This window comes from Parasteatoda tepidariorum, chromosome 3 (assembly GCF_043381705.1).
Source record: "Parasteatoda tepidariorum isolate YZ-2023 chromosome 3, CAS_Ptep_4.0, whole genome shotgun sequence".
Lineage (NCBI taxonomy): Eukaryota > Metazoa > Arthropoda > Arachnida > Araneae > Theridiidae > Parasteatoda > Parasteatoda tepidariorum.
This window is the reverse complement of record NC_092206.1, coordinates 47,937,324-47,963,532: the sequence shown is the minus strand read 5'-3', so window position 1 is coordinate 47,963,532 and position 26,209 is coordinate 47,937,324. Positions and strand designations below refer to the sequence as shown.

General features: G+C 25.8%; 1 protein-coding gene across 3 annotated transcripts in view; it reads left to right on the top strand.

Annotated features, from left to right (window-relative positions):
- LOC107441918 (solute carrier family 35 member F3) overlaps positions 1-26,209 on the top strand; it is a 222,494-nt gene that overhangs the window by 187,991 nt on the left and 8,294 nt on the right. For all 3 annotated transcript variants that reach the window (XM_071178553.1, XM_043043121.2, XM_043043122.2), the window contains exons 2-6: positions 3,179-3,572; positions 6,519-6,738; positions 11,152-11,280; positions 14,230-14,419; positions 21,022-21,111. In XM_071178553.1, coding sequence (XP_071034654.1) covers positions 3,179-3,572; positions 6,519-6,738; positions 11,152-11,280; positions 14,230-14,419; positions 21,022-21,111 — 1,023 coding nt within the window. The remainder of the gene's footprint in view (positions 1-3,178; positions 3,573-6,518; positions 6,739-11,151; positions 11,281-14,229; positions 14,420-21,021; positions 21,112-26,209) is intronic.

Here is a 26,209-nt window from a genome sequence, read left to right as displayed (position 1 = left end):
ATTTAAATCAGGAGAAGAATTTCTATAAATAATTTTTTAAAACCTGTTTTTGCATTCAATCATCCTGAGATCGAATACGAAGTTAGAATTGCGAAACTCCAGAAAGTTATCGCAATACGGCTAAATAAAAATCATTAAATGAGCCATATCTCATTAATCAATTTTTTAATATAATAAAAAATTGCGTTTCTGTTTATTTTTGAGATCCTTGATTGCAAAGATAACGTCCGTTTATAAATGCTTTTTTCTGATAAAAGAGTTATTGTTAGTGAAAATAAATTTCAATTACTAAAAGTTCTAGATAAAGAAGCTTGATTAGACATGGAAAATTAAACTTCATTTTATAGAAAAAATGTGTAAAGGTGTATATAATTGAATACAAACTTATTTATTATATTTTTCATACTAGATAAACAATCAATGTTATCTCAGTGCTATGCCGAGGAAAAAAGTAGGGTTAAAACTACCAGAATATTGCAAAATTTGCTGTGCTTTGGCTCTGTGGGAAAACCCGTCAAAACACTCGACATTTTTACCAAAATGCTTTAGTAATGGTTTCGTAGCATTCGTTTTTTTAAACCAAAGGAATGGTTTAAATACCGCATATTTTGGTATATATAACCAGAACTGTGAAGATGCCTTCAATCTTGTGTGCCACTGCCTAATTTTTTAAAAGAAAATTGAATATGAATTCCATCGTGAAAAGTTTTGTGTTATGTTTTGCTGAAACAGCAATACAAATATTTGGATTGGTTTTGATTGCAGATTCCAGATTTTTAAATTTATAGGTAAATTGGCATTTGGCTTTTTGAAATAAATAATGAACTGAATCCGTTTGTAATCTCTAGAAATGCCCTGTTTGTTTTCAAAAGTGTAAAAACTTCTTAACGCTTTGCATTTTAATATTGTATGCTTGCTATTCACAAATGTGTGACATGGGTTTGCACTACAATGGATATGAATAAGTAAAACATTTTAATAAAATTAAAGCATCTTTCAACTGAATGGCTGTGGTAAGAAAAAAATCCCTTAACAAGAGGTTCAGCGCTTGATAAATTTTCAAAATGCTTGTTGAAAATGAACTAAAAAAGTTAGGCAATTTTACGATATTAAATTAAAATTTAAGAGAGAAAAAAATCTATTGCAATTTTAAGCTATAACCACCACTCATTTTCAGGTTTAAGCAGTCAGTTCAAAGTCGATTAGGAATTAATATCATAAGAGACTAGTTTATTTTTCTAGTGGGATAGGGAAAGAAATTTCCTTAAGTTATTGACTCATATTTAAGTTTGATTCTCAAATAAAGGGATTCAGATAATTTTTAATATTTGTTTTTCTTATTGAAATTATTTATGTTATGCTAGTGTTTAAAATCGTAAATTTGTTTCGTTATCTGTAAAATACTAATTTGCGATTTTTAATCGAAGCGTCTTTATAACTTGTGATCCAATTTTATTAGGTTTTCACGTACTCGAACTCAATTTAAATGGTTCAAGGGTGTAATTTTGAAAGTACTAAAATCTGCTAACGATAATTTAATATGTTAAATTGGAAACAGAAAATTACTTTCTCAGTACAAACATGTCTAATTTTACCTTAGTTTGGATTTTCAATCTTCAAAGTATACCAATATTATTGATTCATTTTGAGGTTATCGGGATTTATTTTGAGAATTAGGTGCAATCTAAAATCTACACCTGCATCCGAATTCGTTTAAAATAATGTGAGTTTATTCAGAGGTACCGTTTTTGTGTCTAATTTCTCAGCTTAAAATTGCGTCTGAACGAATGAATTAATTGAATAATATATATTAAACTAGGAGGCTCCGCACCCTGCTCGCTAACGCTCGCCAACCCCCGAGAATGGCTACGCAATCTTATGTGGCTCACGCCGTGAACCATGGCTCGCTGCGCTCGCTCGCCAATGAACACAATGTTCTAGCACAAAGACGTAATATATTATCATCAAAGACATAGTATTTTATCATCAAAGACGTAGTATTTTATCATCAAAGACATAGTATTTTATCATCAAAGACATAGTATTGTACTTATGTCGAAGAATTCTACCAATGTTCTTATTGGCTTTTAAAAAAGTATATTAGCTATTTAGATTGTACATGGTGAAAAAATAAAAACATTAGCTAAATAAGAAACATATTAGCAAAATAAATTATCAAATATTGCTTCACTAATATTCTGCATTTTAAAGCGTGAAAATTCAATGCCTAAATAAACGCGAAATATAAAAAAATTCAATGCAATCAATACAAACACTTAAACGTTTTTTAGACGTTTAGGTAGCTCCCAGTAGAAAAATATCAATTCAACAGCGGCCTTTTAAAGCATTCTCACTTCAATTAATTAATTAATTCCTAATTGAGTTTAAATTAAATATTGTCATGTTTTTAGTGCATGAATCTGAATTGAACAACCTGATAATGCTCACTCTGGTTATTGTTATCTGGTTGCTCACTACGTGCCCTTGCGCGCCGAATCTAATCAATTAAAAATGAAAACTGTTGCCAGCGCGAGAAAAGAAATATCATCGGTTTTATTGATACATACATACATACGTACGTATTAGCGTTTTATATAATAAAGATAAATCATCCTAAGAATATGAAGAATTAAGATATTGTTTTATTAAGAAAACTTTATTTGCTCGAGAAATATGCAGATTTAAATGAAAGTCGGTACGCTCAAAAATGAATGCCTATTCTCAAGACTTGCCGGAAGTGAAAGAGAAAAAACAAACGTGATTTGAATTATAAAACGTCTGATTGCCGAAATAAAACGGAAAATAAAGGTAAGGAACCAAGCTTAAAAAACAGCAGTAGCCGAGAATGAAATCAAAGTAAAGATGAAAAACAGAGCAGGAAAATTTTTGTAACCCAAGTAGCATATTAATTATGCTTTTGACACACATTGAATAATTAAGATTAAACCCTAATGCGTGACAATGCGATTCCTAAATCAATAGTTATTAAGGTGTTTCTTTTTTTTCACTTTGTACATAGTATTAAATAATGACTTCTGAATGAAATAATCCAAAACTATATATTAAGATTGGTCATTAAGCGAAACCGTTAATACATAAACTTCTATCAATGTATTCATGTATTTGTATCATATTTGTCCATAACTTTCTTGTTCTGACTTCTGATCTACTATTCCAGGAGATGCCATGTTGGAGAACCGAGATGGCCCGAGGGAGACGCAAGCCTACGTACAAGTCACCAGACGGACATGTTTTACAGAGCACCGGAAGCGTTTGTCTTGTGGACTGTTTCTCACATCCTTCGTTGCCGTAGCATGGGTTGGTGGTACGCATCTACTTCGAGCCATGTATATCGACTACTCACAAGCAAAGGAAGCCAACGCTCACATTATAGCAACTGCTGGGAACCAGTCCTCTGACGAAAGAACTTACATGCTCTATCCATTGTACAATGCACCATTCTTCACAACATGGGTCTGCACGACACTGAACTTTTTGTTTTTTCCCATTTATTTGATATCAAGATTCTGCGCCCCTCCATCGGAGAAAACAACATTTAAGAAAGAAATCACGTATGAGTTTCATTTTTGTACTTATAGTTAATTATGCTTTTGAAATAAATGTTTTTTTAAGTACATATTACCTGAAATAATCCCATATTTTTTAAAAGTTAATCGCTAGTATTTATAATACCGATTCAAATTCAGACACTATTTTACCAATTTATTGCGTAAAAAATTCAAGTTAGTTACAGTTAAAGTTTTGAGTTTTAGTCATTATCCACGATTGAAGCGACATATTTGCTGTTTCGAACGCTAACTTTTTTGGTTTAATTATAGTTGTCTACTTTATGCATAAAAATATGTTTTTAGTAAAGATAAGCTAGTTAGATAAAATATGTTTATGAAATATTTTATCTAGCTCTGTAACGAAGCTGTTTAATTTCTTTTTAATATATTCACTTTCAAAAACAAAGATCTCTCTAGATGCAGGAAAAGATTGACTGTACTTTAAGCTTCATTTTTAAAAGTTTGTGATCATGATATAAAAATCTATCAATTTTGTTAATAATTATTAATAATTATTGTTATAATAATAAACAGACATATAAAGTATTTACAGATAATAAAAGCATTCTCTAACTACTATCCTGTAAACATAATAAAAAGACAAAATACAGAATGCTGGCAGAATTTGAAAAATGATTAGCGTGATCAATGAAGCTATAAAGACTGGATTATAACCATGAAAAACCCTGTTTGTATTTGGTATAAAAGTTACAAGTGATTCTTAACATACATCATATTTAACTTTCCCCTGAAACATACACTACCTGAGACATACATAATGGAAGAAACGATTTTCAATTTTTATTTAAATTTCTAGGGAAATACTTATAGGATTATTTCATGAATTTAAAGCTATTTAGGTCATGTGACTTATCATACTTATCATTAAAGTTTAAAGATTTTAGAAGTTTGAGAAACAGGTAATAAATTTCAAATGTAAAAAGAAATGTTTTTGAGCAGTTTATCTCAGAAAATATAGCAAAAAATTTGTAACTTGCGTATCTATTACTTTGGTTATTAGTTTCAATAAAGGCTTAAAATTTTGTATGCTAGTTAAAATATTTATGGACATTCGGACATTTTTGTAAAAAGCTTATTATTTTGTCTAACGTTATTTTAGTACAGATTTAAAGATATTCAGTAGAAATGAACTGGAATTTTGGGGCAATTTTTACGAAAATTTTGATTTTCAAGTCAGAAAAAAACATGTTAAAATTTGCGAATGATATGAGCATTTTAAATTTTTATTTTATATTGCACGGGCGTGGAAAATATTTATTTTTTCTCATAATTTGAACGTAAATTGTATTTAGTAAATTTTGAAAAAGGTCCAATTTGAATGTTTTGAAAATTCTAAAAGTTCCTAACAATTTTCAAGTAATTTCTGTATGTCTTTAAAAATGATATGAATGATAGAAATTTTCTAAAAATGTCATTTTGTATCATTAAACAATTTTTTTTTAAAATGACACTGGCATTATAGAGGATCATTCCATACAAAAGTATAATTTCTTTCTCATATTTTCTTATATTTTCTTTTCTCATCCTATTAAATTTTGCTGCTTGGACGATTACTGTATATAAAGAATTCTCTAAAAATTTTCAAGAACTTCTCAGACAATTGCTAGAAACTAAAAATTTGCATGGTATTCATATTTCATAAGTATTCATATTCATTTCATTTCATATTCATTTTTCATAAGTTACCAAATGTGATTCGTACAACAAAATTATAAAATTTTTTTAAGTACCTTTCGCTTATGTGTAGTATGAATGAAGTGTAGATCGTATTTTGTGTAATCTTTAATGATTTTTTTTCTAAATTTTAAAATGATAGTTCTGTAATTACTAAAAGTTTTTTTTTTTAAAAAGCTGTTTAGTCTTATTGAATATTTTTTTAAGTTGCAAAAAACCGGACAATTTTTTTTCCGTAAGCATGCCCGTATCTTCACATATTTATGCTTGTACACATAAACTCCGTCGGGAAGTCTTATGCAATCATTTCATGCAATGACCAAATTAATCTTTACAATTTACAAGTTTATTGCTATATATTCTGACACAAGCTAACCAAAATTTTTTTTTCCATCCGTAATTTACTCTTAGTTCCTCAAACTTCTGAAAGCCTTACATTTTATATAAAAGTATAAAATATCACATGACCTAAGCATCTGTAAAATTATAAAATAATACTGTAAGTATTATTAAGAAATTAAAAAAATATCAAAAAAGTTAATTTATTGTAGGATAGTATATTACGTTCTCCTTTTATGCTATTCAATCTTCTTGTTCAGATGGACTTTTATAATGTTTCTTCAGATTTTTATGATGCTTCCTCTCATTTAAATTTTAAATTAATCAGATATAGTTTAAAGGGGTTCTCTCGAAGAGTAAGTAATTATAGGGTTTATGAGTACAAAATTTAACAATAACATGATGGGAAAAGCCGCAAGATTTATATCAAGCAGAAAGTAAAATAATTTGATCCTGTATAAGGAACAGCTATAAATTAAATACTTAAGTAATTGAAATTAACTGAAAGTCGTAGCCATTATTCCTGATAGGTCAAGCAAACTGAGCTACTAAATGTGACAGGGAAACCTTCCACCGAATAACAAAATATAATTGGGGGCCTCAGATCATTGGTTTCATGTTTACTTTTTTTGGAAGAGGCAAACACACTGAAGATCTCAGTTTAAAATGATTCAATATTTTTTTTACGAAAATATATATGAAGAATGGTTGTTACGAAACACCATGTAATAAACCTCTAATAAACACTTAAGCCCATAAATATTTATTAAAAATATGCTTAATCAAACTTTATATTATTCTGAAATGAATCAGGATTAGCTTGAAGTTGGCTTTTAGTATTCGATGTTTTTATAAAGTATTTATTTCAGAAAAATTATCACAGAATGTTCTAAATATATATTTTTGTTGTTACAGAGAGAGTATACAACCTTATCACGAGCGAGGATTCAGTATCATTGGCTTTTTCTGTAGATGCTGCTTGTTCACCATCTTGTGGGTGCTTTCTAATTATATGTTTATCTATTCGTTGACTCTTCTGGACGCCACTGACGTCATAGCACTCTACACCACTAATGTTGCCTTCATTTATCTTCTCTCGTGGGTCTTATTGCAAGAACAGTTCGTTGGAATAAGGGTAATTACACTGATGGAAAATAATCATCAATACCAACCCTCGAACATACAGTATATTATTAGCCTATATCTACTTTTAGTAACGATAGTATAATAAATGACTTTATAGTTAATCAAGAATAGAGTTGAAACAATGCTGTATGCAATATTGATGAAACGTCGATCAAATTTCCTTCACTGATTTATAGCTTACATAAATAGATGTCTCGTTATAAAAGTTTCTACGCACTGCTGCTCATAACTTTTAATGCACTTGTGATTTTTATGCTTATTTTTTTATCAAAACAATTCAAAATACATATTCATTTATTGGCTAATTGTAAAATTGTTATGATTATTTCTGTATCAAATTTGTAAAAACGGATAACCTTTACAGTCCATTGTTCAAAACGAACATTTTAGAAGAGAAATTTCGAATTAGTTTTGATCACTTCATCCTCTTATGCAAAATACATATGCTGGTTATTATTTTAAGGAAGTGACATCATACAAGTGTGGAACCATTATAAACCAGAATTATCCATTTTGTATGATTAAATACAATAGGAATAGCATTGGTTTCGAAAATTTAGACAAACTAACTAAATAAATCAGGGTGGTGATTACTTTTAAGGGAAACGACTTTGATTTAGTGCGGAATTATAACAAAATTATTTTATGTATGCTGAATTATGTATAGGATAGCAAAAAAATATTTATCTGAAAGTTTATTGTTTAATGCGTATCTTAATGGTTTATTATTTAAATAGTTGTAAGAAAAAAGTAATGGTTGTAAGGAAATTAATGAGCAACTGGGTAAGTTTTGTAATAATATAATTTTTAAAAACACTTGGTACAAAATGAAGTTGCATTTTTTAGGTGGTGGAGTTCTATAAATAATTCATTTAGAATAAGAAAAAAATGTATTTCGTTTACGATGCATTTTTGTACATCTGTTTGATATGAACAGTTTTTAATTATTGAATTAAAAAATATTAAAATATGTGTAAATTTGCCTTTAGAGCATATTTCTGTCTGTTTATTATACATTGGATTTTAAATTTCACTAAATTTTTAAGTTATCGCTAGGAATTGTTTGTTAAAATTTTATTAAAAATTTTTAAAAAACCTCAAATGACTAAAAAATGACTCAATGTATCCTTCCTTTTTAGAAAATAGATTATTTTAGAAAAGAGCACAATATTTAAAGAAAGTTTTACCAGTTCTATTAAAGGTGCATTTTCAAAACTGCTTTCCCACCCTATAGAAAGTCATTGTTCCTTCAAAAAGTCGATATGATATAATACTTTTTGAATTAAAAGCTTTTGAATTAAAATATTTTTCGGTATCAATAATTTGCAAGCTGGAAGAAATTTGAAATCTAATTATAGCCCATTTTATATGGAAACGTAGATTTGTAAACCTATAGTCTAAGCATGCTAACTGCTGTACCTAAGTTTTGTAAAAAAAAAGTCTATTTTTATTATAAATTTGTTTAAACCGACTAGTAAAATATATTCAACGGATTGTTTGATTTAACGGACGACCAAATCAAACAATTGGAGAATATAAACGAGCAAAGTAATGAAATTATATTTATTTTGCAAAAATTACCACGTAATGCCATTTTTTCAACAAATGAAAGCTTTTGAATAAGAAAAAAATTTATTTAGTTTACGATGCATTTTCGTATCATAATAAGATATTACACAATAAGACGTTATAGATTGTTTTAAACTACTCAAATATTTCCTTTTTCTGTAGTAAAAAATGCATGTGTAAGGAATGAAATAAAGGAATGCAAGACTGAAAAAAATTTCATGGGAATTTTTTTTTTACTTCAAAATCTTTTGAAGTGTTTAATCTGCCTCTTTTAAGCTACGTAACGATCTAATGTTTATTATAAGGTGTGTTTTATTTGCATTAAAATTGAATGTTGGTGGAAGCTGCTTAAATAAGAAAATATTTATTGAGGTCTCTACCCCTTTAAATGTCCCTTTAAAATTTTATTCATGGTAAATAATTCTGAATCAAATTATGGTAAAATATACCGACACTCATAGTGCCGATTCTTTTAAGAAATCTATTTTTACCGTAACATGTAATGAGACAAAAAAAATCTGATATATTGTAACTTTACAGTAATAACTATCGCAAAATTACTGAATCCCTTTAAATTAATAAACATTACTGTAAAAATTACGACATGATATTTTAAGATAAAATGGATTTTACCGTAAAATGAATTTTACGTGTGATGCATCCAAAGTTCCGGTACTTTATATCGTAATTTGATTCGAAATTTTTCACTGTGTAGTTCATATAGCGGAAAAGATGTTAAATGTTGTTAGGCTTAATGTATTATTTATGATAGCTGTTATCACACGAAAGAAATAAATCTGCTAAATTTCCGTACTGTTTGTGATGACATTTTTGGTTAAAAAAAAGAAATCATGGTAATAAAAACCAAAACAAATGGCATTTAAACCATATGGTAATGGTTTATCTGAAATTCTTTTTTTAAAAAAATTAAGTAATTATAGATAAACATTTTTGTGATAAAATACAAAACGGCAACTCATTTAATAAAAATGATATAATTGTAAAGCAAACGTAAAAAATTATTATTTTTTCGCCATGCTCAAATGTATCATGATAAAATTATGAAATTTTAACATATTATACTATATTTTATTGTTAATTTTATCAAACTCGAGTTTCGTGGTGTTCCCACAGAGCTTGATTAATTTTACTATATTTAATCACCAGTTTAAAAAACTTTTCTCAGTGAAGTACGGTATCTTTTAGGCAAATAAACGAATACTAAAGAGTTTTTCTAAATTAAATAAAGCACGAAGTAAATTAGCAGAAGCCATTATTAGCAAGATTACGTTTGCTAGATGCATTCAACTAAAATATTATTGAAATATTTATTTATAAAAGTTACTTTTTTGCAGATATCCTTATGTAGCTATTATATAAAAGACATATATGTTTTTAAAGGCTTGATTTTAGAGGGAAAGAATTAAAAACAATAAAAGGAAAACAAAATTTTCTTAAAATTTGTGGTTCACCTGCAAATGTCAAAATAGAACATAATTTTTCAATATGTGTTTCAATGTATAAATTTATACATATTTTTTCATAAAATCAAGTTATGTTTTGGATCTAGTATGTAGATTAACAATATTACTAACAATTTATCAAGTTTTACTTTTGTGTTTTAAATATTTCTTTAACAAGTATACTAAAAGGCTAGGAATTTGTGTTAAAATATAACGATAAAAGAATCCATTAGAATATATGAGTTGAAGTACTTATGTTTTATACTGTTTCTAACATTGTACAGATAATTTAATTGAAAGAGCTTAACCAATATCAATCGATTTGAATCAATTGTCATCAATTGTCTATCTTTCAAATGAAGTTTCACAAATATTGTTATAAGCTGACTTGTACTTTGCTCTTGATGACATTAAAAAGAAATGAAATTTGACCCATTTTAAGTCAAAACCAGCCGTATCCTTTATTCTTTTTTAAATTGCTGCAATGTAAAATATTACGGATCAAGTTACGGTAAAACGTACTTTACCCTGTGTACAACTTCCATTTTACAATAAGATTCATTTTTGCCGCAAAATTTCATACCATAATTTTTATGGTGTAATATTTACAGTAAAATCTTTGAATCACTGTTATTGAATAATTTCTCTATTCAGTAATAATAAAACTATTATGACAAACTTTAAAATATTACTCTAAAAATTACGATGCATATAATTTTTTGTACCGTAAAATGTTACGGTAAAAAGAGATTTTATAGCAAAAAGTACCCTCACCCTGAGTGCCATTACTTTCACCGCAATTTGATACGGAATTTACTTTAGTGTGGTTTTGAAAGTACATAGTCCATGGTTGCGTGTTTTTTGGGGATTCTAAATTGAAAAACACATTAATTCAAGCATATCACATAGGATTATATTAACTGTCTTACACCATCCAAAAATCTGCCCTAAATTATCTTAAAAATCTACAATTTCTATTTATTAGAAGCTTAATAGATATGCTGTTATGTTTCGATTATAATTTATTGTTTACGTATTAATATCTTTTCATTGCTGAAATAAAGCTTCTTCAAAATCTAGGTATAGACACAAAAGTTTTTGGAAGGTTATGGCAGTTTATGGAAGTTTATGGCAGTTTTTATGGCAGCTTAAGAGGATGAAAACCAGATTTACATTTCAATTTTCTATTGCGTATGAATTTCTTATTGTTCTTGCTGATCGTGACATCATCGCATTCAGATTGTATAATTGGAAAAATTTTAAAAATAAATCAAATCATATTCTTGTCCGTCTCATTATGTTTTAAGCATAAAAATATGTTCGAATAACTGTTAATGAGTAAAGAAGTAACTATTTCCGTATATTTTCAGATAGTTGCAGTCATTATGTGTAATACTGGTATCGCCTTGTTTGCTTACATGGATGGCGTATCTAGAGCACTGACACTTGGAGGTGTAGTACTCGCTGCTGCAGCCGCTGCAGCAACAGCTGTTTACAAAGTAAATAAGTGTACTATTTGTCATAGAGTATATGTGATGTGCTGTTTGCTTTTATTACATTATTTCATTTTATACTTTCAAGTGACCAATGGCTTTGTAAATGCTTACTTAAAATGCATAATTTGTATAACATTTCCTTTTCCATTGCGTAGATTTTGTTGCAGTTTATTTAAATTTTAAAGTAAAATTAAGAAATTTGCTTTTGTCCGTTTAGTGAAACTTATTTATTAGAAATAATTAGTGTACTAAAAAATAAAATTGCATTTATATTTTTGCGGCTGCTAAAGATAAACAAATGATACTGACTTTTTTACATTTTCAATTATTTATAAAGTTCACACCTTAACTCATACTAGACAAATATTATTTCACACTGACGTTATTCAATAATCTGATTACTCACTATAACTATGTGGACCAAAAAAAAAAAAATGCAGGGATTCTTTTTAAGGAATAGTGGTTAAAGTCACTGAGATATCATTGTGCAAGTCTGGGGCACGATCCTCATTGGCGGCATGAAGCAAACCCAGCTTCAAACCAATCAGTAATAGCTTTTCTGTGAATCATTGCATATTGCTCCACTTGTGAATGTTTATGATTACATTGCAACAATTATGCCATTGTTCACAACATTGTGAAGCTTTATCTCCATGTAATCTTGGTGCACAACGGATTGTTGCAGGAATCTTTACTTTTTATTCTTTTTAATATTCGCTACAGATATCTCAGTCTATACTTTTTTTAAAAATTAGTTCATTGAATAGGAAATAAATAAACATATTATATTAAATAGCATCAGGCAAAACTTATTCCCAGCATTTAAGTTGTAAGGCCTAATATTTTAATTCCAAAAGGAATAACTTTTTTGTACAAAATTAAGATATATGCTAAATGAAGATATGCAGTAAGATTTGAAATATTGGATGTGAAACACGAAACTCAGATGAATAAAAATAATAATAATAATTACGAGTTTACATTTCTTAAACCTGTTTATAAATCTTCACTATTATTAATATGGAATATCTTGCTCGTTTAAAAATGTAAAATATGTTCGTTTAAAATGATAAATTAAGTTATATTTTAGAGCATTTAGATAAGAACTATGTAGTATCTCTGGTTTTGATACGCATTGTGGTTTTAAAATCATTTTTCAATATTTTAACATAATAAATGGTATCTAAAGAAACTACACTTTCGTGTTATTTTTTAATCACTTTGTATTTCTAATTTTTATATGTAATATATATTACTGTTTTATTCTCACATATCAAACATCAAAAGAAACATGTTTAAGAGGAGCGTTTTTTCCAAAAGCCTATTTTGAAAATGTATTTTTGTAGAAATTTATTAGTTAGAAAAATAAGTGCTGAAAAAAAAGCAAATAATTAACAATAAAGGTGAATTTAGAAAATCAAAGGTGAATTTAGATTTCGGATTTAGAATATACTTAAATAAGAGTAAAAAAATATATATAAAGAGAAACTCGCTTTATGTTTTAATAATCCTAAGCCGATACGTAAAAAAATATTTAAAATTCAAATTGGAACTTATGTTTTTATTATACTACTCAATACAATGCTTAATTCATAAATAACAACATTACCGCTGCATATGTAAAATTCGCAAATAATCAATCTTCGTTTTTTTGAGGTTTCATTTATGAAATTATTTTATGTATTTTTGGACAAAGAATTCTGAAGAGAAATACTGAAATATTTATTAAGTTAACATGGAAGACAACCAAGTAGCTCATAAATGGAACCTGTAATTTGTAATCGAGTGTAAGACTACCATAAATTCAAAAATATTTCATTTCAAATCAATTTACTCATTTTTTAAACTTTTTAAAGGAATTTTTAGGCAATAAACTTTATATAATGGGTTCACATTTTCTTTTATGTTACATAGTTCGTTTAGGAAACATCAGCAGGTTTCGCATACGGGGTGCTCAAATATTTTCTCTTCTTTTAAGCTTTATCTTTTATTTTTTTAATTATTCGTAACACATTTTAAATGCAGTTACTTATAAAAATAGGTTAAATGCTTCAGCAAAAACCGTTATTGTATGAATGGGATTAGAAAAAAAAACTAAACTTGTATGAAACACCATTTATAAAATTGTCATACTCTTTTTAGTGTTACTATTGTATCTGTTATATCTATATGAGGAAAGATGTGTATGCATCTATCTTCTCCGAATCCATAATTCTGAACTGATATATATATATATATATANTATATATATATATATGTACTAATTTCGCGACTTATGATGGTGACGCTACCCAATTCATATTTTGAAAGTTATGTAGTACTACGTTAATCAAAAAGTTTAATTAAACAAAAGTAATGCAGACCTTAATTAGATATTAGTTTAAATATCTCCCGCCGAGAAATCTTTTTTCGTTAATGTGGTTTCTTCTTGACATGTAAGTTGTTGTCACTACAATTTCAAGCTGTTATTTCTTTAAAACTATATTTAAATGATTTTTGAATAAGCTATTAGAGCATCCTTATTATATCTTCAAAGACATTCCGCAAAGAATAAAATTTCATTTAATTTTTCTAGTTCCTGACTATTTTGTTTTTAAATTTAGCAGAAATTTGATTAAAAGTTTTTTTTGGAAGAAAATGTAACACAGTTATGATTTGGGAAACAAAAAAATACAGCTTGTAAAAACGTGAGCTTTTGAGATCATTGCGATCTTTAGTATTGGTGTAGGAGCACCAATTTTGAATTTAAATTCACTAGCTTATAAAAAAAGTTGCTTTGCTAATGATTACAAAATGTTGCCATAATATTTCTCGAAATAGAAATAACTGAAAAAGTCATATTTTCATGTTTTTTTCTTCGAAAACATAATATAGCTTAATACTTATTAGTTACTTTTACAATATGACGTTACAGACATTTAGTTAAAATTAATTCTGATGTTTTTGTTCCAGGTTTTGTTCAAGAAAATGGTAGGAGATGTAACTTTAGGCCAAATCTCATTATTTTTCAGTATCCTAGGACTTTTCAATACTTTACTCATTTGGCCTTTCTTTCTTGTCTTTTACTTCACAAATCTAGAAATAATTGACTGGCAGCAGATACCTTGGCTGCCTCTTATGGGTGCTGCCTTGTTTATATTTTGTAAGTTGAATATATAATACCTTTTTCCCTTGAAATATTATATTAATATATATTTACGAAATTTTTTCAGGAAATATATGTATTAAAATTTATTAAAACATTCTTTTCTTTAAAAATCATGTTTTTGAATTTAAAAATAATGGTGAAAAATATCTATGCATTTGAAAGTAAATGTAGCAATGATTATATAATGAAATTAAGAATATAAAAAATACCACGGTTACTTAACAACTTGTTGCCATATAGTTATATATATTAGTAGAATCATATCTTGGTGATTTTGAGGTAGTTTAATTGCATTAAGTGCATTTAACACAAACTGCTCATTACTTTATCTTGTATTTCTTGAAATATTTTTAAATATTTTGAGGTAAATATTCTTGAACAAAGATGAGATCTATAATCAATTTCTGTTTAAGTTAAAAATATTAATTAATCATTTTAATTAAATGGCTTAGGTTTTGAATGATTTATTCATTTTTAATATGTTGAAACCAATGTTATTATTTAGAAATTATCTTTTTCCTTTTTTCAGTAATGTAAAATAAATTTGCTAGACTAAACTTTGCGAGAGACATTTGTTTCAAGGCGTGTATTAGTTGTTTTTAGTAAAAAGATAGTTTCAAAAGTTTCTGGGCACTAAAATAACTGCTTTGTTGAAAAGTTAAACTGGTTTTAACGCAGACTGGAATATTTAATCAACATTTATTTTAATACTTACTGTTATTAGTAAGTATATAATCCTGTATAATTTATTACTATTATTATTTTAAATTTGTTACTTTAAAAAAATGCACTTATATTATAATCTAGCGAAAGAGCTAGTGAATTCAACTTACGATTTATACCAAATTATTTCAATTAAAAGATGTATTTTTCAAATTTCAGTTTGCATAAAAATATTAATAAGTATTAAAATATTTAAAGGGATGCTGTTACCATATTCATTATGTAGCCTCATTTTCTTCAAAATTGGCTACATAATGAACTTCAAACAAACTATTAGGCTGAAAGCTATTTAGAAATGTTATTGTACTAAATTGTTTTATTCATAACATATAATGTTTTGTCATGATTTGAAATTAATTGTTGTTTTGATTTGATTGTGGTTATGATTTTCTGATTCGACTTATGTAGCATGTATTTGTTTTGTATTAGTGTTTGGTTTATATTTTAACAATTTGCTTTTTTTTCACAAAATATAGAATTTTCAGTAGATTTCAGGGAATGAAAACGAAGATAATTAACTATATTTTCTCACTTTTTAATTGAAAAAAATTACAATATTTAGTTAAAATTTCCTTAATGAATGTTTATTATAAAATCATATACATGCAACTGCAGTCTAGTTTGCTATTACTATATTTAAAACGTTAACGGTTTTAATTAAAAGTGCGCCACCCCATATTTTTTTTAACACTTTGAAGCAATTAAAAAATCATGCTGGGTTTTTAAAGATTGAAAATTGTTTTATAAAATGCAAACTTAAATATTTGTTATTAAAACTATTTCGCAATCAATCTTCATGTAAAAAATTTAAAAATTTATAAAATTTTAACATTGTAAAATTGCATTTTTGGGATTAAGGGATATATTTATGCGCAATTATGACAATTATGCTCAATTATGTACAATTAAGTGATTTGATTATGACAGTGCACAAAATAATACACATTTTAATTTATCGCTTGGTAAGATATTTTGAATTTAATTGGAAGAAATAGGAGTTGTATATTGCAGTACAGTTAATTTCTCTCAATTTATTTTCATTAATATATTCTTTAACAAAAACGTTGGAATTATAAAAAAGGCGTATATTATTTATGTTAAATGTCTTGCATCTGCTGCTTCAAGGAAATATTGCATGATGATTCGTAAATATGGAAAGGAATATTAAACCACATAAGAGTAATGTAACTAGAAATATTGTCATGTTTCTTAAAAATAGATAGAATAAACATTTATATGATACTATCTTATCCATTGCACGAAAAGTGAACCTTTTAATGTTTTTCGTAAACCTTTAAATTTCATGAGAATGCCAGATTCTACTAAACATTTGATAATTGTTATAAACAATAGTTATATTTGTGTAACGTTTAAAGCAGTCGTTTTCGTCATAACTCAAACAATATGTACTTTAAAATACCAAATTATAAAAGAGAGACAAAGATATAAACAATAATTTTGTTCTTTGCATTAAACTTGAAATTTGCAATGCTTTTTAAGCAGTCACTACTACATTGTTACCATTTCAATTCAAATAACTAACATTATTTGATTTAACATTAATTGATTTAACATTAATTGATTTAACATTGATTTAACGTTGATTTAACATTAATTGATAAATATTAATAAACATTAATTGATTTCAAATCTCAAATCATTGGATCTCAAACGCTATCGTTTCCTTCATAGGTATTTTAATGCTTTTACACCATGAATGAAACTTAGTCATGCGAATGAGTTTCAAAATTGCGTATAAACTAATATTTTAATGTTTTTTTTACATGTGATACGATTTTTAAAATATCATTTCAATAAATTGTAAACGAAAGAAAAAGTTTTGCAATTTTTCTAATAATACTTATGGTTGTATTGAAAGAACTTTTGAATTTCTGTCATAAAATATTTTTCACATTATAATAATATAAAATAACATACTATCTGGTTAAAGTATAACACGAATATTCTAATAATTTTTAATTAAACTTACAAGTTTGCTATTAATGTAATTATTAATTTTACTTCCTTAAAAACACTCTTATAGAAGCAATCGTTATTTTACTTGGCGAAGTAGAAAAGAATAATAGTTTATTGCTCGTAGCAATAGTAGCAATTCAGCAATACTAGCAATATACATTAATTAATGACATGATTGCATGGTTTATAGATAAATATAAAATTACAATTCATTTATACATTTTTTAAAGCAGTTTTTAAATGATTGTTTAATAATATGTAAAGTAATGATTTAAAAAAGAAATTTGGCGAAGTGACTATTATCAACAGTGTTCAGAAGTTATAACGAAAGTTAAGAACTCTTTTTTTCAAATTTAAAATTTTCGATTACGTTGACATATTTAATTATTTTTAATCTAGTTTTTTACTTATATGATAGTTACTGTTACATAAATTTTTATTTCAATGGATTTTACACAAGTAGTTTAATAAATTATCAATTTATTAATTATTTTTCCCCTCATATAAAAATCTTAAAATTCTACCAAACATTTTCATTTATAAATTTGCTTAGTTTTATGTCTCATTTATCTATAGATTTCAGTTATTTAAAAAGACTATAGGATAAAGAACTAGTATTTTGTTGCTTTGGAAACTTTTTTTTTTATTGCCAAACTTTTAAAATATTTAAAGATAACGAAAATCAATGGCTTTATTTTCCATTACGTCGGAAATAAACAATATTGTTTCTTGAAAATATATTCATAATTATAAGACATACTTTTTGAAATAACTAACATTGATTGAAAAATACCTAATTTGCAATTCTACCTTTTAACACAGGGAAAGTCATTTGATGTAACTATTTTGTAATTAAATTAGATAGCTTTCCTTTAGATATTTCATACTTTAAAAATTTCTCTAAATGGAAAAATTATGTCTCTTTTTCCGTATGGTCTGTAATCAGAAATGTGCCTTAAATGTGCCATATTTAGATCGAATATTATGTTTATATATAAAATATTATGTAATCTATTAACTGTACATTACATTATAATATAAAAAAATGCAATCTATGTTTCAGTATTTTGCTAAATGTCTTTCTAAGAATAATTTTGCACAATATATTTAACACTTTATGAGCGTTGAAGAGTATTTATGTTAGAATAGTTATGAAATATACCTGAAATAATAAAATGTTCTAACTAAACAAAAATAAACAAAAAATGTGATTTTGTAGAAAAAGGCATTACATTTTCTATTTTTTCTAATATCATGTTATGTTAACATCAGATTTCATATTCCAGAAGAAGCGGCGCTAANAGAAGCTATAGCGAAAGTTAAGAACTCTTTTTTTCAAATTTAAAATTTTCGATTACGTTGACATACTGAATTATTTTTAATCTAGTTTTTTACTTATATGATAGTTACTGTTACATGAATTTTTATTCCAATGGATTTTACACAAGTAGTTTAATAAAGTATCAATTTATTAATTATTTTTCCCCACATATAGAAATCTTAAAATTCTACCAAACATTTTCATTTATAAATTTGTTTAGTTTTATGTTGCTTTGAAATCTTTTTCTCATTGCCAAACTTTTAAAATATTTAAAGATAACGAAAATCAATGGCTTCAGTTTCCATTACGTTGGAAATAAACAATATTGTTCTTTAAAAATATATTCATAATTATAAGACATACTTTTTGAAATAACTAACATTGATTAAAAAATACCTAATTTGCAATTCTACCTCTTAACACAGGGAAAGTCATTTGATGTAATTATTTTGTAATTAAATTAGATAGCTTTCCTTTTGATATTTTATACTTTAAAAATTTCTCTAAATGGAAAAATTATGTCTCTTTTTCCGTATGGTCTGTAATCAGAAATGTGTCTTAAATGTGCAATATTTAGATCAAATATTATGTTTATATATAAAATATTATGTAATTTATTAACTGTACATTACATTATAATTTAATAAAATGCAATCTATGTTTAAGTATTTTGATAAATGTCTTTCGAAGAATAATTATGCGCAATATATTTAACCATACACTTTATGAATGTTAAAGAGTATTTGTGTTAGAATAGTTATGAAATACACCTGAAAAATTAAAATGTTCTAATGACAAAAAAATAAACAAAAATGTGATTTTGTAGAAAAAGACATTACATTTTCTATTTTTTCTAATATCATGTTATGTTAACATCAGACTTCATATTCCAGAAGCAGCGGCGTTAAGTTCGTGCATTATTAAATACGTTTAAGAAGAATATACTTAAAATAATTAAATTTGTAATTAGAGCAGAAATTTGCTAATAATGTAATGATAATGTTGTGTTTCGCATGTATATGTAGTTTTATCTAGAATGAGGTGATATTTAACTGCAAATACAAATAATCGTTTAAAATAGGTTTATAGTACAAAGCATACCCTATCTTCTAATTGGTATAAATTTTAGTTTAATGACATTTGATCTAATCCTAATTGCAAACTAAATATTTGATAATTACTTCATAAAAGTATATACAGTTTTATCTAGAATGAGGTGATATTTAACAGGAAATACAAATAATCGCTTAAAATAGGTTCATTTTTTTGTATTTTTATATATTTTATATTTTTTATATTTACTTTTAATTACAGTTTAATAAGTTAGACGAAAAATAATATTTTGTGGTTTCTGATTTCCTCAAAATAAAACTATTTACTAAACTAAAATAAGACTTACAAACAGTTATGATATGCTGTAATTTTGTTATTCTTTAAATAGAGTTCCACTGATAAAATGAAGAAGCAATATTAGAATGGATAAGAAATAATACAATGACGTCTTACATAAAAGTGAAAAAAAAGAATTGTTTACAGTAAGACTCCCTTAAAACATGAATCCTTTTAAATTGCTCTTACTTAAAAATATAAAAAGTAAAAAGATAAAAAAAACTGTAATGAAAATTGAGTTTCATTGCTTTTTATGTAATAAATACATTAAAAATTATAGTGTTCAATTAATGTTTTTGAAAAATTTAACTTGGGAAAATATTTTTATAATAACAAAGATTCTTCGTATTTCTTCAATAGTTTAAGCAATAGTATCCATTGTCCAATTGTATAAATTTTAATTGCATACATTTTAATCCAATTGTATGAATTTTAATTATAAATCATTTAGAATGGTGTGAACTTAAACCATTTATCAACTATTTTATGAAAATAATTTACTGTAAAAGTATAAATTGTTTTCTTTTGTTTTTATTCCAATTCCTCTGTTAGGTGTATGTAACATCTTTTTCCTATAAATTTACTTATGATCTGACATAATAATTTTTTGGGGAAAAAAAATTACAAATAATCATGTGTTTTTCTACTTTAATAAACAAATAATATATTATATATGAGTAAAGTGACTCATATACAATATATTATCTGTAAATATTAAATTATTTAAGGCAGATGGTATGCATTGAAAATGTCTTTATAATTGTTAATCATATTGTTGCATTATTTGTTGTTAGTTTCTCAGAAACAGTTTATGCAGAATTAAACAGCCCATTCAGTCTTTAAAACTATTACCATAATCGTAAATCACATTTCATGAGCTTGTGGTTTTGTTTCTTAATTTATGAAGTTACGAAATCTAGATAAAAATATCTATATACTTTTTATAAGACTAAATACAATTTTCAAAAATTAACATTTTAGGAGTGATTTGTTGTCATGAAAAAGTTATTATATTCTGATAACATTTTGAAAATGATATCAATTTTTTTGAACTAATGAATTAGTAAGCTACTTTTTTGCTTAAACAATTTGTGAATTTCATTAATACAGTTATATATTTCTCAAAATTTCTTAAAATGTGTGACTGAAATAAATTTTATATTTTATGTATATTCATATATTTCAGTGGCCAATCTATTGGGAAACTTTGGCGTTATATGGACTTACGAAGTTTTTCTCACACTTGGATTTTTATTTGCAATTCCTTCGTCAGCAGGTAAAAGAATATTATTACAGTCAAACTCAGATCTCACGAGATCTTTTATAATATGTGCATTTTTAATAATTGAGAAGTTTAATAACAAAAAATCTTACCTAAAACCCAAATATGAGCGCGAGTAATTTGTGACAAAATTTTGTAAAAAATTTTTGAAAAAGTTGAAGATATCGTGTTTTATATCGGATTTATTCATCTATTAAATAAATTATGGGTTTTTAGTGCGGTAATGGGGGCATTAGAAACTGTGTTTTACAATATAAATGCCTGTAAAAGAAATATTTTTCTACTTTAACTGTTGCATTCATTTTATCGATACCCAATTTTGCCAATTGGAAAGAATACGACTTTTTTTTTGTGACAGAAAACATTGACTTCCTTGTAAGAAAAGAGGTGTTATGAAATAATTATATGATCAATGATGTTAATGGCATTATGAGTGTTAATGACAACTTAATCTTAAATATTGTAAGTCGAACAGTTTACTATGAAAGAAAAAAAATTTAAATAATAAACAATGCCCACACACTTAGTTCAATTCAGTGTAAATAAAGATAATTTAAGATAACATCTTCTTAAGCATTTTGTAGAGGAATTTTGAATATTAAGGATATTTGTTTTTACAATTTTGACTGAAATAAAATTAAAAAATACACAAATTTAAAAGTAAAACGATTTGTTACTGTCTTTCTCATCATAACCGAGTTTGATTGTATTTAACATTAGTTTATTTTGATTGTCATATATGTTCTTTGTGCCATTTTATTCAAACTTTACGTGAAAGGTGATATTATTTGAATGTTTACGTGGAATTTTTAATGTTAATTTCTTGAAAATTGAATTTTAATGTTATTATTTAATATGTTAATAATTATTAATAAATTCATAAATTTCGTTTCATTTATGGTTTAATGACGTTCTTTTTATTGATATTTAGTTTTATAGTAAATCTTTAAATTCTTTATTTGAAATATTAAACTCTTAAGAATTGTTTGCAAGTAAAATATTTTATTCAGATTACTGAACAGGATGAAATGTTCAGATAATCAATAATATTGATATAATAAAAAATTATTAATTAATTAATATAAATAATATTATTAATGCCAACATTAACATTTTAGTCATAAAAATATCAAATATTCATTTATTTCTATTAAATACAAAGAAATCGTTTTCGAAAATGTTTATGCCACTACAATAGAAGCAAATGAATGTTTGCAACAAAATAGGTCAAATGAATGGATTTCAAGCAATGTTTCTTCTAAATTAATCAAATTACAAAAATTAATTGTTTCTTATGTTATACATATTAAATTCAACTTAAAAAGAAAATTAAAAACTGAATTGATATATTCTGAATTTTTGAATCTAGAAAGTAGAAGGAAAATGCTAATATAACATTTACAAAGCAATAATTTTTGCTAAATTTCACTATTTTTATTTAATTTATACCATTGCTCGTATGAACACCTTGTTAACAATTAAAGTATAAAACATGTCTAATACTGTTGTTTTTTTCTTTTTGTTTACTTTCTTAACATTTCTCTAACGAGACGTCTTTTTTCCCATCGACTAAATTTAAAATCCAAAATATGATTCCATTAACTAAATTCTAAGTATTCAGAAAATAAAGTAATCTTTATGTTTTGAATTGAAATTAGTTTTCGCCTAATTAAAAAAAAATATGTTTCTGAATAATGCATAGATAAAACCGTTTACCTATTTTAGCATTTAAGCTTAGATTAAGAAAGGGCTTAGGAGTATTTGTGTTATTCTTTGCTTAGTCATAAACCAAAATATTTAAAATTAAGAGAATGGATTCCCATCATATGACGCATTTTATTTATAAAAAATGATTTCTTTTAAGTTGTTATTTTCTAAAAATTAATAATATTGTTACTTGATGTGAGCGCATGAAAAGTATTGAGTTATGAAACTGACTTTAAAACAAATTCTTTTTTATAATATTTTTTATGTAAAAATTTAATGATTTTAGTAACTAAAATAAAGCGACTATTATCAATTTCAGTAAAACTTTGTTTCGATAAATTTTTTTTTTCAATATAAAGAGAAGTTTAATAAATGCAGAAATAATTATTGAATTAAATGACTATTGTTTAAGTATTAAGCATAAATAAACTGTATAGTTTTGCAATAAAGCATTCCATTTATATTTGGAGCAAATTGTTTCGATCAGTTGTGAACTAAGTGCTACATTTGATGAAGATGAGGAATTTAATTTACAAGTGCTTGATTATAAATCTGATAATTTGTTTAAAAGTTAGGTCTGACTTTCAGACTTTTTTACATTAAAATAAACTTAATATATTTAGATTATAAAGTGGATTAAAATATACTTTTTTAGCACATTTTTACACACTTTGGTTACGTTTTAAAAACTGTACAGAGTTCGCAGAGAACAGCAATAAATATTCAATTCGTTATAGTATATTAATCACAATTCACAATGTTAGGTTACATTTATATTTATCGAGTTTAAATGTTATTAATCCTAAAGATACATATTTGGTTATAAAAAAAATATATACTTGCATACAAAATATCTTTCATTTATTTTAAAGAATAACCGCGACAAAAATTTGCTCTTTAATAATTTCACTCTTCAATTGCTCTTCATTAATTTAGTATTTTTAGTATTATTTAGTTTATATTATATTATTTAGCATTAAAATTGATTTTATATTTTTGTGATTAAACTTATACATATAGTTAAAAATTATTTTAAAGTTTATTTAAAAGTACTTTTTTTAAAATTGTAATGTATGCATAAATAAATTATCGTACTTATATCTGTTTCCTACAATAAAAAAGTATGTGTTTTTAAAATAAATGAATGAAATACTTTGTTGAATTCATATAAAAAAAAATAAAATCATAATAACTGAAGTTAATTCATTTGTAAGGTTATGTCTTCTTTATGATTAATTTAAAATAAGTTTATCACTTGCGATCAACTATTAATTTAAAAATTCATTTGCGAAAATAATAACTCTTCTCTATATAAATTACGACTGAAATTCAAGTATTTTCCCTATTCACATTTACATTACATTACATACATATTTACATTATTTACACTTTTGTTCCTATTTTAACTTTTGAAATTTTAGTTTTCTATTATAATTATATCATTGTTTTTTCTTTCAATATAGAAGGGGACTTTGGAATTACTTTGCCAACATGTGATTTTTTAAAGTTCGTACCGTTGCAAAACTAAACTAAAAATAGAAACTGCTGACTGAATTTCTCAAAGTGATTTTTCTTTTAAATTTCTCAACTAATAAAACTTTTAAAACTAAACTAAAACTAAATAAATTTTTGCACTTAGGTCAAAAATGGTATTAAAGCAGTTGCGTAGGTTTTAAGGTTTAGTTATAGTGACAAATTTCAGAATTTTTAACTGACAACACCTACTTTATTTGTACTAAACGTAATCCTTACAATTAAAAACCTGAATTGGAGTTGGAACAATAATTTTTGCCCAAGAAATTTCGCCGATAGGCTTTTGCCAAGCGTTGCAATTTTTTGTTGCTATTAACGTGAAGAAAGTGTGGTAAAAAATTACAAAGAAAGCATTTAATGATTTAAATTGTTTTGATGTAATCGTCCCCACATTCCGAAATGTTTATAGTTTTTTCGCTGTTTTTTAAGGAATTTATAACTCTATCTTTTTACTAGGGGCCCCTTAAATGGCTCTTCAAATTCACAACTTCTTTTGCTAGAAATATAATTCCAACTCCAATTTAGGTTTTTATCTGTATAAATTACGTTTTGAAGAAAAAAGGGGATATGGTGTAGACATTTAGAGGAGGTAGAGTGACAAAATTTTGTCACTCTACCTCCAGTTGTGAGAGCTATGAAATCGTTCCTAACAACATTTTTGAGTGCATAGATGTAAAAAATTATATTTTGTTGATTCAAACGATATGTTCTCCTGAGGATCATGCGTCAGCAAAGTTACTTTATATTCAACCTGTATTTCAATTATAGCTTAGTCAAATAAGACACCGTGCCTCAAACAAATCTACCAGTGACAATGATTATATTTAAATTAGAGTATCACAAGTAATAATATTACGATACTTGCTTAATACTATGATATTGTTTTTCGATAAGAAACATTAGGATTTGTATTTAATTCAGATCTGCATAATTTTTGTTTTAATATTTATTTTTGATTAAACAACGGTGTGCATTATCATCTGTTATTTTAACAATATTCCTTATGTGAACTAAACTTTTGAGATCTAAAAAGCAAAGGTCAAAATTATTCCTGTTTATTATACAAACCCTATTTCAATCTGATTTAGTGTTTAAGTATTCTATTAGATGTGAAATTCAATGGTCTTTTATTTAGACGCACACAGAACTTACTGCAGGTTACATCATTTTGTTATAAAGTAATAACTCAAAAAAATGCCTGAAATTTAGCAGTTTTATTGCTCTTGAATTGATTAGCTCACATCATAAATCATCGCAAGCTCATATTATTAGTATTTGAGATGGTTTAAGTGAAATATAACCATTTTCAGCTCTATGGGAATAAATTCGAACCAAAAGTTTAATTTGACTCATCATCAAATGAAGTCTTCAAATTTTTATATTTTCATACATTGTAATCTATTGTTTTTAATATTAATGACCCTATTTGCCATTAAAGCACATACGTATGTTCTTAATAAGAGTTGTTATAACATGTAGAAGCATACAATATTTTTACACAAACACGTTTTTTCCTTCAATTGCTATGCACAATATTGCACATGCATGCAAATGTATTTTTTGTTTTCGGTAGAGTATTTTTGTTTTCATTGTGGACTTTCTTACACTATTTATTTTTTTAAAAAAATTGTGTGGAATTCTAAATTACGTTGCAAAAATTGTTTCTCAAATTTTGCTGCATGTGTTCTAAATAGAAATAATAGAAATCTGATTAAAAAAATTTAAAAATTAATCAATTTTAGATTTATTAATTTGTTAACTGAAATAAATAAACTGAACACCTCATAATTATGAGTTCACGTGAAGAGATATAACCATCAATATATATATATGTATATATATATATATATAT